Source organism: Daktulosphaira vitifoliae, unplaced genomic scaffold, assembly GCF_025091365.1.
Source record: "Daktulosphaira vitifoliae isolate Bord-2020 unplaced genomic scaffold, ASM2509136v1 Scaffold_1, whole genome shotgun sequence".
Taxonomy (NCBI): Eukaryota; Metazoa; Arthropoda; class Insecta; order Hemiptera; family Phylloxeridae; genus Daktulosphaira; species Daktulosphaira vitifoliae.
In genome coordinates, this window is record NW_026099572.1 from 1,741,184 (window position 1) to 1,758,632 (window position 17,449).

At 24.7% G+C, this 17,449-nt stretch overlaps 2 protein-coding genes across 4 annotated transcripts; one reads left to right on the plus strand and one right to left on the minus strand.

Moving 5' to 3' along the window:
- The first annotated feature begins 179 nt into the window (after window positions 1-179).
- Window positions 180-3,790, plus strand: LOC126893819 (CDGSH iron-sulfur domain-containing protein 2 homolog). Of its 2 annotated transcripts, XM_050664337.1 has the most exons (4): window positions 180-340; window positions 427-560; window positions 633-718; window positions 3,431-3,790. In XM_050664337.1, exons 2-4 carry the CDS (start codon window positions 464-466, stop codon window positions 3,623-3,625), a joined length of 378 nt encoding a protein of 125 aa, XP_050520294.1. In that variant the 5' UTR covers window positions 180-340; window positions 427-463; the 3' UTR covers window positions 3,626-3,790. The 2 variants fall into 2 exon arrangements, with proteins under 2 accessions (XP_050520294.1, XP_050520296.1); XM_050664339.1 differs by having other exon boundaries at window positions 190-560.
- LOC126893810 (uncharacterized) lies at window positions 3,737-17,227 on the minus strand. 2 transcript variants are annotated; one of them, XM_050664328.1, is made up of 3 exons: window positions 16,882-17,227; window positions 4,329-4,692; window positions 3,737-3,864 (listed from the first exon to the last, which is right to left on the minus strand). In XM_050664328.1, the coding sequence occupies exons 1-3, from the start codon at window positions 16,949-16,951 to the stop codon at window positions 3,786-3,788; spliced, it is 513 nt and encodes a 170-aa protein (XP_050520285.1). In that variant the 5' UTR covers window positions 16,952-17,227; the 3' UTR covers window positions 3,737-3,785. The 2 variants fall into 2 exon arrangements, with proteins under 2 accessions (XP_050520285.1, XP_050520283.1); XM_050664326.1 differs by having other exon boundaries at window positions 4,329-4,725; window positions 16,882-17,215.
- Window positions 17,228-17,449: the final 222 nt, after the last annotated feature.

Here is a 17,449-nt window from a genome sequence, read left to right on the forward strand (position 1 = left end):
GAAAATTTTGACATATTTTTTTTTATTCTGATTTATATTTTACACATCTTAAATAACAATAATAAAATAATGGAATTTTGACTTTTCCTTTCGCCAGCATTTGATAACTATAACACTCGTACCATTCAATAGTTTTAGATTACTATTATCAATGATTTATTATATATTATAGTTAAAAGTAACCTTCAAACCTGTAAGAGCAACACTGACAAGTACGCATTAGATAAGCGTAAGGTAAAACCTAAAGAATTGGTTAGGTTAATTTCAAACTAATATTCTAGATTTTAGTTTATTAAGAGCTAATCGATAAAATTTTAAACTACAGAAAAGAAAAAATTGTGTAAGTATAGAATAAAAGTATAACTATTACATAAATCATTCTAAATTTAGGTAACAATTTTACTCTGTCGAGTTTTGTGACTTTAGCTAACCAAATAACATTTGAATTAAAATTTATCCAACAATGGAAGCAAGCTCTAATTTAATCAAAGTTCATTTAGCTAATTATTTAGCAAATTTGCCATTACCAAATTCATTTACTGGTATTTTCAAATTAGGAAGTATGTTTCTTGCATTGTATTCTGAGTAAATTGATGATACCATAATTATTATATGATTTTCTTTAATTTTAGTTTCTGATATCGTAAAATTGATTCCATTTTATGCTACAGTTGGTGGTGTATGTTACATTTCATATAGATTTGTTTGTCCAAGAAGTGTGAGTATTATATTTAAATTTACCTGCTAACTTAAAAATATTTGAAATTTAAATTTATTATGATATAAAATTAAAAAAAGGTTAATTTTAATGAATCAATGAATTTACTACGCTACTACTCCAGATTTATAAAGTAATAAGTTAATTATGATGTATTTTTTAAAGAAATACTAGAAACTGAAATAATTCGGTTTTCAGTCATTTTTTATATATATAGTAAATTAATTTATCTATTGTAAATTTTTTTTTAGGACTTGTTGAAAAAATAATTGTAAAATCCAAAGCATTTATAACCTTAATTGAACATATTTGACTTTTTTAAAGTTCAAAAATAGAAAAAAAATATTTTGGTTAATTTTAGTTTTAAAACTTTATAAAACCAAAATTAGTTTCAGTCTTATAAAGTTATATGTATAAGTATACAAATTTTTGAGGTTAATTATTAACCTTACAAATTCTAGAAAATAATTGAATATAGGTCAATTAACTAATTAAATATTATTAAAATTAAAAAAAACTGAATTAATTTCAGTGCCTAGATTTATTTTAAAGATCCTATTTCATTAAACAGAATTGGAGAGCTTAGTGTAATAAACAGGAAAGTACAATTTTTTGTTAATTTTGAGTATACAGGAACACACCATTTACTAATTTAATTATTAGTTTTTATAGTTAAATTACTAAATTACGGTAGACACTGTATATGATTTCTTTTTAAATATATAAAATAATGATAATTAATGTAATAGTTAACCAACATTCAAAAAATTATCAATATTAAAAACTTAATTACGGTTTTTGTTAAAATAATTAAGAGTAATTAATAATGATTCAGGGGTGTGGTGTTGCACCGCGGTCACACTAGTTGTTGACAAAACTCTAGTGTTAAGCTGTGCCTACTACTGTAGATGAATGGATGGGTGACCATGCGTGTGTTTCTACAGTGGTGAAAAGCACCATGTTCCCAGTGCAGAAGGTAACGGCAAACTACTGCACTTAAATTTCCCCAGGATATACCAATGGTATTAACCAATTTAACGGTTGTAAAAAAAAAAAAAAAATAAATAATGATACAATTGATGATTTCTAAGGAATTGATTATAATACATAAGTTTAATCACAGTCTTATAATTAATCAAATTCTATTATTCTAATAATTATCTTTCAGAAAAAAAAAACTGCTAGATATAACTATCATGTATACCACAATTATTTGGTTATACTAAGATGTTCCATGAAGTTATTGTTATAGGAATTATTTTTGTTATATAGTGTTGTTTATGTAATTTGCAAAAATCCTTTGTCTTGAAAAATAAACTTTTTTTATTAGGTGCACAACTAAGTTTTCGCTATTTGTCAATAGAAATAAGTGCTAGCTAAATTTGACATATCTATAACATTTGGGTTGGTTTTGGGTTTTATGAACCAAGCTGAGACATATGCTAAACAAATCTCTTTGACACATTAGTGATTTTATTGTGGTGTCATATACTTTAAATTTTATGTGCCAAATAATCGTTATTTACGAGAGATGTTACTTTTTTTATTTTATTCAAACAAAATTGTGGATGAAGCACATCGAGAGTTAAAAAAAGTTTATGGAAATGCTGCTTTAAGTGTAACAACAATGTGCTGTGATCGGTTTCATTGCTTTAAAAATGGCAAGTGTCTGTGTGAAGGAAGGCCGAAAACCTTTAAAAAACAGTGCATTGGTAGCATTACTTGATGAGGATCCATGCCAAATGCAGGAACACTTTGCTTTAGTATTTAAAGTTACCCACTACGCTATTTCTAAGTGATTGCATGTTGGAAATAATTCAAAAACAATGAACTTTGGTTCCCTACGATTTGAAGCCAAAGGACAATAAGCGATGTTTTTTCGCTTGTGAACAAATGTACCAGCAGCGGCAAAAAAGGAAAAGTTTTCTTCTTCCCATCATACTGGTGTTCAAAAACGGATTTATTACAGCAACTCAAAGAAAAGAAAGTCATGGGGACTGCCCGGCCATGCTTCTAAATCGTCGGCTCAGCCAAATATACATGCTGTGTATTTAGTGGAACTAGGTCGATATTATTTATTATGAACTGTTAAAACTGAATGAAACCATCACTGGGGAATGGTATAGATTTCAATTGATATGACTAAGCTGAGCACTGTGCTAAAAACAAACACAATACTAGTAGAGGAACAAAAAAGTAATTCTACTGCGAGACAACGCTTGGCTTCATGTTGCTAAATCCGTTAAAACCTACATAGAAACGCTCAAATGGGAAGTCCTACCCAAACCACCATATTCTCCAGATATTGTGCCAACAATTATTACTTGTTTTGTTTAATAGCACATGGTCTGGCTGATCAGCAGTTCCACTCATTTGACGACATTGAAAATTGGCTTCATTCATAGCTAGCTCTAAAAGATGAACACTTTTATCGTAATAGTATTTGAGCTCTGACAGAAAGATGGGAAAAAGTTATAGCTAACGATGGACAATACTTTGAATAATATATATGCAAATATTTTTTCAAAATAATGTTACATTAAAAAAAAAAAAAACGGCGAGAACTTAGTTACACACCTAATAGTTTGATTAATTTAAAAATTATATAATTTATAATAAATTTTTAATTGTTATTAAAAACTATTAATCGGTAACCTATTAAACAATAATTTTAGTAAATTATATAGAAATAATTATATTATTGTTTTTCAGCCTGTTAATCCTTCTATTAAAAAGGAGTCTTCTAAAGTAGCTGATGTATTTGCTATTGAAGAGCTTGGTGACAGTACTGCATTCTGCCGTTGCTGGAGAAGTTCAAAATTTCCTTTATGTGATGGTGCTCATAATGTATACAATAAATTGTGTCAAGATAATGTTGGTCCATTGATAGTAAAAAATAATAAATAGAGGATTTAATTCTAAATAACTAGATAAAACAAATATTTTACCTTATTTTAGTTTGTTTAATAGTTGTTAACAATGTTCAAATGAAAAAAAAACATTTTTTTTTTTGCATTTATTTATGTGTATTTCTTTAAATTTATTAATATTAAAACATTTATTCATGTTACACTTGATGAATTGAATTATTAATTATAAATTCTTTACATTCCACCACCAATATTTCTTTGACTGACAATTTTTTTCTAAAATATAAAACTTTAATTATACATTGCTACTACATTTAGACCTAGCGTGTTGCCCAAAAACATTATTTTATGAGGTTCATGTTACTAGTTTTGATAATAGTAATGTAGAATATTATTCATTATTGGTACAAATGTATGTACCAATAGTGTTTTATTGAGCCAAAATCAAAATTAATTTTTTTTATAAATTCAAAAAAACTAAAATTGATATTTAGTGTACAAATTATTACATAAGCAACATTAAAGTCAAATTAATAGAATATTTTTTAATAAAACTAAACTAATTATTTAAGAAAAATTAATATGAATAACATTTTGTTTTCTCATTATTGTATTTTTATGTTTCAAATTAAAATTTCCATTTAATAGTGTATTAAATATACATTAATATATATTAATGTATATATATTAATTCCATAAAAAAAAAAAACTATATAAAATAATTTAAAAGTATTACTTACGTTTTAATTTTTTTTGTATATAATACGATGACTGTAAGAAAACTCATTATAGCGATTAAAAAACCAGCAAAGATAAATAGAATGGATGTTGCATTGTTACTGAATAAATTACTATTGATAATATTTCTAGTACAGTTTTTTGAAATATTTAATTCATTGATTTGGAGAGTATGCACATGACTAGTAATCCTGATATTTTCTTCTTGTGATTTGTTAGAAGTTGTATTGAGTTCTGGATTACTAAAGTAAAGTACTGGAGAGTTTGATAAATCATTTGTTAATGTATCAATTAATGAAATCGCTTGAATAATTTTTAAATTTTGCCCTTCTGTTGGAAATTCTAATGGTGGTGTTGGGTTGATATCTGGAGGAACAATAGTACTACAATATACTGTTCCTAAAAAAATTCTGTTAATTTAAAATGTGCTAAAACTATTTTTTATAAAGGCTGTTTAAGCTATGTTATATATCATAGATTGTGTTTTTGAATATAATTATTAATATGAAATTCGGTACCAGATTTCAAATCACGTGATCATAAACGACAATTGGAGGGTCATTCCCCTTCAAATTTTATATATGATTATATAAAAAAGTTTAGGGGAGTGGGTTAGGTTGGATTTACATATAATGAGCAGTTCCAAAAATTTGATTGAATTTGCATTAAACTTTATGTGATTTATAAGAACTTTGTTTTATAAAACAGGGTGGTCTATTTATATTTTAATACTAAGTTGAAATATTTTTACAAATTTTTAATTAGGAATTCGTCAAGTATTTTTTAAATTAAAAAATTTGTTGAAGAATAATCTATATCGCAGGGGCGTATTTGTAAGAAGTTTAATCCTTTAAAATGCATGATAGGGCACGATTTTTACTAAAAATAGTACTTTTAGATGAATTTTGAACAATAAAAATTTTCAATATTTTATTCCAAAAAAAAATATCTAAAAATGTGCTTGTAGTATCTGATGATTATAAGTAAATTGGATTAATAAATTAAGTTTCGATCTGAATGTGAATACATATTGTTGAACTATTCGTACATTAGCTGTAAATAATTTTAGGATAATTTGAGATTATCTTTAAGAAAAGAAGATATCTAGTGAAAAATCATTATATTCAATTTGTTCAAATAGCTCATTATTTTTCAATTGGAAAAAAAATGCTAAAAATAATTCGAACCTCTAAAGTACCACTAGGTACTTTATAATTGTTAATTACTGCACTACTAGTTCAATTTTAAATGTGATAAACGTCATTTAACTTAAACAACGACTTAGAACAATATTAGATAAAAGCGACGAAGATCGTTATGAAAATTACCGTAATTCAGTTTTTAAAATTTATTTTTGACTTTTTTTGTTCATTTCTTGCTATGAAGTGATACAAATATTTTAAATGAGTTGGACCGTCTCAATTATTACCTCTCTGGGCTATTGACATTTAAGTTTGGCCCTGATCCTAAAGATAATTTTTAGAGGGTGGTGGAATAACTTTTACTGACTATTGATGATAAATTTACCAACTAAATTACCTTAATGAGAAAAACACCCATGACATTTGGAATCCAGCATAGAAAGAACATAACATTGTGTACAACAATGTATATTTATAATATGACAATGATTTAAATCGTTATCATAAAATGCTTCGATGCAAATGTGCAGAAAAAATTAGATTGACTTTCTAAGTTGTTCAGATTTTAGAATGAGCTATACATGATGTAAAATAATTATATGCAAATATAAATAGATATTGAGAACGAAAGAAAATTTACACAAAATCGACCACTTTTATAAAAAAAAATGTTATAATTGTTTAAAACCTATAGCGTAAATGATATCAGTGCCACTATATTTATTTCGCTATATTTAATGATATCAGATCAAGACCATCACTGGCTATTCTCTGGGAGACACCATTCGATTGGCAGAAAACCGTGAGCTTTGGAAAGGGATTTTTGCCACCGTTAATTGATGCGTCACCAAATTTCCGTTTTTGGAAGATGGACTTAAGGAGGAGGATATTTATTTCACTTAAAATTATTAAGAAATTAAATTTAACATAAGTTATCCTCTCAATTTATAAATTAATAGATTTTCACACTTTTAATTTTTAAAAAAATCAGATCTTTAAATTAATATGAAATTTATCAATTATTTTTATCAATTTATCAAAAGTTTTGAATTCAAATTAAAAACGATTTTTATTTTTTTTTTTGGCTTCGATGCAAAACAGAGAAGGTATTAATTTTACCATTATGTGTTTATTTATTTATTTTTGTATCTGTTACTACTTTTTTTAAAGTCACTAAAAAAAAAAATTGCCTTTGTCAATACTAATATTAAAATAAAAGTAATTTTTTATGTATTTGCTCATCTATATTATGAAATATGACATTAACATATTTTATCAAAACTTATATTTTTTTTAATTAACGATTAATATTTATTATGGTTTTGATTTAACCCCTTATTTATAATTAAGCCTCTCAATTATATTAAGAAATATAACACAATTATATGCACTATTTTATACAATTATTTTTTGTAGAGGGTAAAATTTAATTTAGCTGCCTCAAATAATTTTACTACATTACGTATATTGTTTTGATATCAAATACTGGTTTTTATACGATATCAAATAATATTGATTTCAATTATGATTTTGTTTTCAATATTGATTTTTCTGGTTTATATCGATGTATTAATAGATTTTGATACCGGTTTTAAACCCTCCTACCTCTTAAACTTATAACTTTAGACTTAAAATCTTTTAAATTACACCGAAAGTAATAATTTTACCACTGGTTAATAATAACTTGCTGACAAGCTTTGTACCTTTCTCATCAAATATTGACAATAAATTATTGTTAATGTTATTTTATTATTTTAAGTAAAATGAAATAATAATTTTGTTATGATGTGATTCAGTTAACAATGCGTTTATGAAGGAGTAGTATATTATGAGTTTTTGTTACTATTCTCAATGATTTAAAAGAAATTAAATATAATACAATTTTGAATAGTTAAATTGGTATATTTATTTATTAAACAAATAGTTTTGGACGAAAAAATAAACTAAACAAAATATGTTTTATTATAAAATTTTTGAGTATTTAGGAACAAGAAAATATTCAAATTTATTCAACGGTAGCGCAAAAATATAACTCGCTAAATAACTATTTTGAAAATTTTATTACTTAATTGCTTGTCTAGTACGAATTGTTTACTTATCGAATATAGTAAAAATATATTTGTCGATAATTATAATTAAATTATAATCAGGGAAAAAAATCAATACGTGCTTTTACGTGTTAATAACATTTAAAAATGCAAAATTCATATTTCAATTACTCTACTTCTTCGAAAATTGTTTAATTTTCAATGCTTAGTTATCGTATACACTTTCTATTGGTAATGGTAATTACCGAAATGAAAGGGAAACTACGAATCACACAGCCAGTCAGAGAAATTTGGGCTTGCCTATCGATAGTTTAAGAGGAGCGCCCTCCCTGTTGAGCCACCACTACTTAAGAGATTATCGCCATTGTATGATTTTCAATTATCCAGCAATGTTATCTTTCTTTTAATATACATTATTTTCTGATTAAGTATATATTTTTTTAAATTTAAGAAAATCGTACTTTTAGAAAAATTTTCTTATTTGTATTCCTCTATCCAAAATCCCATACCATAATTACGTCACTGAATCGAGAGTTTATTATTCTCAAAATAATTTAATAGTCAACTCATTAACTAATAGTAACACACTATTCTTAGTACAATTAGTCCAGTAGTCTTAGTCAGAAGTATAATATATCGATATTTCTATTAAGTAAAATAAATCTATTTCTTCGAACTTGATGAAAAACATTTATTTTTATCATACCACTTAAAATGTTTAACAGTACTTTGGTCTAATTTTATGTAAAAGATAAGATGCTGATTAATATTATAAATTAATAACATACCTATCATTCTTTGATTTACAATTAGATAAGTAACAAAACATATACAAACACTATGGCATGAGAGAAGAATTGATTTAAAAATAAAAATTAATAACATAAATTACAATAAAATAATTGATACGTGTTAATTTATACTTTAATTAAGTTATATCATATTGATTTTAAGATGATAAATCAATATATTTTTAACAGGATAAATTAAAAAAAATATATAGATAGTCTACAACAATAACAGAATTTAAATTATAAGATATTTCTTTAAGTAAAATAATAAACTTATAATAAATTAAGATTCAATGAATTATTTTAGCTTCGATGCGAAGCTGAGAAGGTATTAATTTTACTATGATGTGTTTTTTTTTTTATTTATTTTTTTTTTTTTTTGTGTCTGTGAACGCTCAATCTCAGCTCTCGCTGGACCGATTTTGATGAACAATATGTCAAAAGATCACAAATCGTATCTAGTCGAAGACATTACCCTCAAAAATTGAAAAAAATTCCCTCGTTCCCCGTAAACGGGGGAAATCCCCCAAAAAATTACAAATTTAAAAATCGCTAATTTTCGATATTTTTTCAATTTTTTTTACTTAAAATTGCCATAACTTTTTTAAAAATGACCGAATCAATATAATTTTTTTTTTTATAGATACCTTAGATAATTACCTATCATTTTATATATTTTTGTGAACATTTGACCCTTTAACAGCCCAAAGGATGGGGTTTCAAAATGGTAACTTTTTTACAAAAAATTAACTTTTTCAACTTAACTTTTGAAAATGTTCCGGAAAGACTGACAATTTTATATATACCTTAAATTAAAGCTAATGTAATATACTTTAATTTGAAAAAAAAAAATTTGACCTCTGGACTTGTCTTCATGGTGAAAATGACTACCGTATGCAAAAATATGCTATTTTTGTGAAAAAATTCTTGATATTATATTTTACATTTTTTAACATTATGTTGCTATAACTTTTTAAAAAATGCATGAATCAACTTTATTCTTTAATGATAAATACTTTATATATACTTCTTTCATTCGACATACTTTTTTTTAAAATCGGACCATTTCCCTTTATACAGGGGGGGTGCAAACCTTTTAAAATGCGTATAGAAAGTAGAACTTTTTCAACTTAACTTTTGAAAATGTTCCGGAAAGACTGACACTTTTATATATATCTTAAATTAAAGCTTATGTAATATACTTTAATTTGAAAAAAAAAAATTTGACCTCTGGACTTGTCTTCGTGGTGAAAACGGACATCAAAGTTAAAGAAAAACGTACGATTTCCGTGAAAAAAATCTCGATTTTATATGTTATATTATTTAATTTATATTTTATATAACTTTTGGAAAAATGTATGGATCAATATTATTATTTTTTTATAATAAATATTTATATACCCCTTTCATCTGGCACGCTTTTTTTGTAAATCGGATCATACCCCTTTAACAAGGGGGGTCAAAACTTTAAACATGCGTATTGTTACTAAGATATTTTCAATTTAATTTTTGAAAGTATTCCGGAAATACTGACACTTTTATATATATCTTAAATTAAAGCTTATGTAATATACTTTAATTTGAAAAAAAAAAATTTGACCTCTGGACTTGTCTTCGTGGTGAAAACGGACATCAAAGTTAAAGAAAAACGTACGATTTCCGTGAAAAAAATCTCGATTTTATATGTTATATTATTTAATTTATATTTTATATAACTTTTGGAAAAATGTATGGATCAATATTATTATTTTTTTATAATAAATATTTATATACCCCTTTCATCTGGCACGCTTTTTTTGTAAATCGGATCATACCCCTTTAACAAGGGGGGTCAAAACTTTAAACATGCGTATTGTTACTACGATATTTTCAATTTAATTTTTGAAAGTATTCCGGAAATACTGACACTTTTAAATATATCTTAAATTAAAGCTTATGTAATATACTTTAATGTGAAAAAAAAAAATTTGACCTCTGGATTTGTCTTCATGGTAAAAATGACTACCGTATGCAAAAATATGCTATTTTTGTGTTAAAATTCTGGGTTTTGTATTTTATTTTATTTTAAAATACCTGACAAGGGGAGTACAGATTTTCATAAATATTATATAAATTAAAATTGATATAGTATAGATAGTTAAACTTATTTAAATATGTTTGTTTCTTTTAAGTCGAGAAAAATAACTTTGAAATTTGAACTAGCTTAAATAGCCAATTTTTCAACCGCCGGAAGCAACGTACGGTTGCCGAGTTGGTAAAATTTATGTTTTACACGCTTGGGGTACGAGGTTCCAACCCGCATATGGCAATGAATTTTTTGCATTTTTTCTTAATTCTTTTTAAGTTAGTATAAATTTTAACTCGTTTGATTTTTATCACATTTAGATTCAATAACTTCAATAAAGATCAAGGATCCCATCACTTTAGTCGCCCCTTGCAAGAAGAAATTTCTTATTCGTATTAAAATTATTTTACTATATTTTAAGTTTTCGCTTCGATGCAAAGCCGAGAAGATATTTTTTTGTGACTATCATTTATTTTCTCTGCTCTAACTTGACCTACTTTTTTCAACAATACGTCAAATTACTACAATTCGTATCTAGTTGAAGATATTACTCTCAAAAATTGAAAAAAAAATTCTAATTTATCAATTAAACAGTTAGTTATTACATCGTCTCCATAAAGACAATTAAAATCATTAATTTCTAATGTTTTCAAAATATTTATTAACGAATGAAGTTTGATATGATAGGTTTCAACTACAAAATTAAATCATTTTACTTTGTAATTTAATAATTTTATTACTCTGTTTGTGTGTGCTACTATTAGACTATAATATTCAAATTTTTTTCTAACGTGTTGCTATATAAATCATTTCTAAAAAAAATGATTGTTTTTTCTCCTGAATTAACAATTGATTTTTACAAATATAATCAAATTTTATAATAAACTCAATTGAGTAAATCTTTTTAACAACTTTGTTTTGATTGGTACATTTAGTTAAAGTAAATCATTAAAATTAATTAAGTTCTCAATATTTCAATTATAGAATCTTTTCAACAAACAACAAAAGTTCCTAGGAAATTATTACTATTACTTCTATTTAAGTTATCTATTACCATAAAAATGCAAAAAAATATTGAGCTTTTCTGATAAATTTACAATAAATAGTAATTATAAAACTTTCTGACTGCATATTGATCTTAACGATACAATTTTTTTAATTGTCATAAAATTTTCTATTTAATTATGTCAATGTCAAACTTACCAATTGAGCTAAAAGTTATGGTAAAATAAATTTTTTTTTTTTTTTATAAACATTTACAACAATCAACTTTAAACGATTAACAAAATTGGTTAAATATGTCATTTTCCTTATTTTTAACTTATTAATAATCAAATTAATATTAAATATTATATCAAATCAGTATTAATTTAAAACAATTTTTTTTGTTCTTAATTATTTTTTTTTATATGTAAAAACTATTTTTTAATAATATTAAAACTTAGAAGTTATAGAAAAAGTCTAATTGCACATTTTAAAACATCGCGAAAAGTTGATTTAGAATAGTATATTTTTGTTTCTGATGGAAGTTCCTTGTAGTCCAGTGTATAAAACTTATAACTTTGTTAATTGTTATAACTTTATCAAAAATGACCAAATCAGTATATTTTTTTTTATTTAGATGCATGTCTTTATCTATCATTTGGTTTTTTTTATAAATCTAACCCTTTACCTGCCCACAAGAGGGATTCAAAATATTAACTTTTTTTTTTTTAGTTAAAGTAAATCATTAAAATTAATTCAGTTCTGGATATTTCAATAGTAGAATCTTTTTAAATATCAAAAATTACTTAGAAATGATTACTATGATTTCTATTTAAGTGTTCTATTACGATAAAAATGCAAAAAATAATGAGTTTTTCTGATAAATTTACAATAAATAATAATTATAAAACTTTCTGACTGCATATTAATCTTAAAAATAACATTGTTTTAATTCTCATAAAATTTTCTATTTAATGATTCATTCTAGTCAACGAAGGAGTAATTTTGCAGAATAGCAGAAAAAATTCCCAACAAACTTTTTTTTTTTTTGTTTTAATTAGGCAATTGGTGGATTATTCCAAAAGCAACATCAACTCTTATTTCTTTAATTATATCATGATTAGTAGTTCTTTGATTTTAAAATATAATATTTGAATATATACTAATTATAATTATTAAATTTAGTATGAAATTGATATTTAATATTGTAATTTAAACGGAGAAATTATAAAAATAATAAAGAAGTTATATTTTGCTTTACTTTTACGTGTATAAAAATTTAAAGGGCTTGATACAATAATTTTCAATAAAAACTGTTTGTTACTATAAAAAAATGCACTGGACTACAAGGAACTTTCATCAGAAGCAAAAATATACTTTTCTAAATCAACTTTTCGCGTTGTTTTCAAATCTGCAAGTAGACTATTTCTATCACTTCTAATTTTTTATATTATTACTAATTATATATATAAAATAATAATTAAAAGAAAAAAAAATTTGTTTTCAAATTATTACTGATTTGATTTTTAATATGTTAAAAATAATCAGTCCAAATTTTCAATTTTAACCTATTTTTTTGGTTCTTTAAAGTTGATGAAAAATTTTTGATAAAGATTTATGAAAGTTTATAGTAAAATAAATTGAATATATTACCATAACTTTTAGCTCAATTACAAGTTTAAAATTGACATCTAGGCCAGTCAACAAAGGAAAAATTGCGGAAAAAATTTTGTTTTTTTAAAAGTTGAATTAAAATATGTATAATGACATACTAATAGTCCTCAAGATTGGAATTGAGCTTTTTTTTTAAATCCTCGCAAAAGTTCAAAAATATGAGCTTTCTTAATTTTCTCAAAAAAAAATATTTAACTTACAAAAAAAAGTTTCGCACAAAAGTTGTTTAAAAGACAATTATAAATAAAAATATAATCTTATATTTTTTCATTTAAACAAATATTTTTCGAGTTACATTACATTTAATATGAGTAATAAAATTTATATTCCATTTTTTTCATTTTACGGTTACTTTTTATCATGTTATACTTACATTAGACACAATGTTATAAATGCATATGTGTGTATGTGTGAGTTTATTTATTTATTGTATCATTAAAGTGTAGTGTATATTGAGATACAACCGATAGAGTAGGTAATTGATTTGACGCTATATTATTTAAACCCAACTAAACGCTAAATTGTACATTCCGAAATAACAATCATATTATGTCAATTGCCACCGGAATATCTGGTAATATTTTTCTTTTTCTTTGCCTTAATCCCAACTACTTGGGGTCGGGCACCCTTATCCTAAGATTCCACTTGACACGATCTCCCACATCTTCTACGCTCACATCAGCTGTCCTCAAATCGCATTCAATAGCATCCCTCCATCTCTTTTTTGGTCTTCCTCTATCTCTTCTTCCTTCAACATTCATTTCTATAACTGTTCTTACAGCTTTCGATTCTTCTTTCCTCATACCATGACTAAACAATCTAAGTCTATTTTCTGTCATCTTATCCACGATTGACGCAACACCTATACTTCCTCTTATATGCTCGTTCCTTATCCTATCTTCTCTAGTCACTCCACTCATCCAACTAAGCATTCTCATCTCTGCTACACTTATTCTCTGCTCTACTTTCTTATCAACCGCCCAACACTATTAACCATACATCATAGCTGGCCTCACAATTTCATACTAAATTTAAAAACTATAATTAGTATTTATTCATATATTATATTTTAAAATCAAAGAACTACTAATCAGGATATAATTAAAGAAATAAGAGTTCATGTTGCTTTTAAAATATTTCACCAATTTCTCTAAAGGAAACACTATCTACAGATTTGCATCGAAGCGTTTCTTATGATAGTGATTTTAATCACTGTCAGATATCATCTATACTTATCTCATCTATGCCACGTCTATACTGTGCCTCGACCCCACTGTGCTACCGTTTTTTTATAATTAAGTACTAAAATATAACGCAAAAGTAATGCGTTACTTGACACAAAATGGGACAATATTTTTACAACCTGAATTTTAATTATAGAAATAGAAAGAAAAAGAATTTTAGTTATAAAAGAATTTTTTTATGACTTATAAGAATTTTTATGGTTAATTATAGCTTCATGTGCTACTGAAAAGCTATTGGTTTTACTCTGTCGTGTTTTTTTTGTATGACTGGGTGGCATTACTTTGATTCTACTGAACCGATTTTGCTCAACGATACATCGTAAGATCACAAAACGTATCTAGTTAAAGTTATTTGCGCAAAATAAAAAAAATTCTCCTCAATTTTTGTAATAAAGAAAAAATGTCCCCTAAAATTATAGTTGTAAAACAATTTAGTTGATATTTTTAGTTGTCATTGTACATCGAAATACATTTTTGCAAATTTTTTCTTTTTAATCTTTGATAATGTTCAAAAAACTTGAATTTTTAAATTAAAGTTAATACAATTTAATTTACGATAAATAAAAATAAAAATTATTTAAAATCTTGTTTTAAAGGAATTATCGAGGCTAATTAGTTCAAAGTTCACATAATTTTCGACAAATATGGTCGATTTTGTAGTTTTTTGCATAGTAACGAATACATGCTTCATTTTATATTATTTCATATTAATGCTTAGTCAATGTATTATATGATTAAAAAATAAAGACGTATTATATGTACTTGTGAGTGAAACGTGGAAAAATTGTCCTAATAATATTTTTTTTTTCAGTTTTCTCGGGATTTTATACAAAATCGTCCACACACCTTCAAAGTCCGTTAAAAAAATGTCCTTGAGAAAGTATACAAATTTTCTTATTTTCTATGCTTAAACAAGACTAATATTAAGGTTATAAATTAATTTCAATAAATTACTAACATTGATATAGTTGGTAAATAAAATATGAAATACAAACCCAAAAATCTTATAACTTTTGAGAATTTCATTTGTCTAGGGTGTTTCTATATTTTTAAGTTGATTATTCTTTATTACACATTTGGTTATGCAAATTTTTACATTTTTAACAATTTCATTTTCAAGTGTTGTTGTCCCTAAAATAATAACACTAGCAATTGCTTGTGTCATAACTTAAATACGCGTTTTACCTTTATTTTAAAATTGAGTTGTACATCAAATTAAAGAATATATAATTTAAAAATATATCATTATTCTCTCTTAATGACATGCCTATTAGATATATATATATATATATATGTACTATTTCATTTTGAGTAATTTTACAAAAAACCAACAAAAGTCTGTTAAAATTAATTTATTTTTATTTTTAAAAAAGCCATAATATTTCTAATAGCCAAAGTAATTATATATTAATAATAATATTTTTTTTTAAGATCGGGGAAAGATAGTAAATAAAAAATGTGTTGAAATACTTAGCTTTGATGAATTTTGACTTTATGTTCAATTATAGCATTTACTTAAATCTTTCATTTGCTTAAATTTAATGGATTCTAGAAAAATCATAATTTTGAACATAAAAAAATGAAATAAAATCTTAATGGAAATGTCGAGTTTTGGCTATTTATAGCTACTTTATACAACAAATCATTTAAATCAAAACAAAATATATGAATATTGTCAGATTTTAGGCATGCATATCAGCTATAGTCAATTCAAATTTTAACATGGAAAAAGTATATTATTCTAAAATATAATAGTTTGAAATTTATTAAACTTACTATTAGATAAAAATAGAAAGAATGAGCCGACATTTAAATAAGAAAGATCAAATGATTACATTTTACTAGTTAATTTTTTTTTTGGAATATGAATTTTTAATTAATTGTCTTCAGAAAAAAGTGATTAGAAAATGTTGAATAATATTAAAAAGAAATTACTGTAAAAATATTGCAAGTTATACAAACTTTATTATTGTTTAATACTGAGTTAAAATGTAATGAAAATTAAGCTATTAATTAAGTGTTTGTTAAAAAATGTTGTGTCATACATAACCTATAACCTAATCCAACCTATACTACACACTAAGTTAATAAAACTATTTTTTATCTGAACAGTGGGCAAACGGTCAAAAAAAGGGTCATATCCGAATCTGACTGACTGATATGAGATAGATATTATAAGTGATATGAATGGTTTAGTACAAACGTTTTGTTCACAGTAAAAATATCATTTTTAAATTAAAAAATTTTTTTATAATGTGACAACATTGAGTAGTATAACTATGAAAAGACAACTTTTTTTAAAGTTTCTTGACATACTTGGTATTTCTAATTATGAAGTATTTTTAATAAATCCAGTTAAATGATTGTTTTAATATTATTTCTCTTTTATATTTTTAATAATACTAGTAATAACATTTATATTACAACATTTGATGTAAGTATATAAAATAATCTTAGGTATTGCTAAGTTATGTAAAGTTTTCGCGGCTGTCTCAATAAAATTGGTTGATTAATATATACTATCTACTACTTAATATTATCATATAATTTAATCATATAATATTATATATAAAAGTTAAATTTATCTTATTTAGTAACAGTACTTACCGGTAAAATACAATGATATAACAATGTATATATATGTAGCTGGACATCGATTTAATATTGAATTGTACATATTATAGATTGTATTTAATAAAATTTATCTAAAATTTGTATTATTTATTTCTCTTAAATTAAAAGTAAACATTAAAACTCTCACTGAATAGAAAAGCAATTATTATTAAGTAAATATTGTTAAAAAAAAGCCAATAATTTAACAAAAAAACGAGTTTGTCAAGGTTTGTATAACCGTTCGGTTAACCCGAAGGAAGAAAAAGAACATATTGGCGATGTTCTTGAAAACTGCCGCCAAGAGTAGAAAAGAAGAAGAAAAATATACAGGCAGACCGAATAGAAGAAAGCTTAATTTCTCCCACCAAAAGAAAAACTAAAACTGCGTCATATGAAATAATAACTGGCAGCTATAGTTATTGATTATGATAAGGAACTAAATAGTTGAGATTAACTGTTTGACAATAATACATATTAGCTTCGATGCGAAGCTGAGAAGGTATGGGTTTTACTATGATGTGTTTTTTTTTTTTTTTTTTTTTTTTTTTTTTTTTTTTTTTTT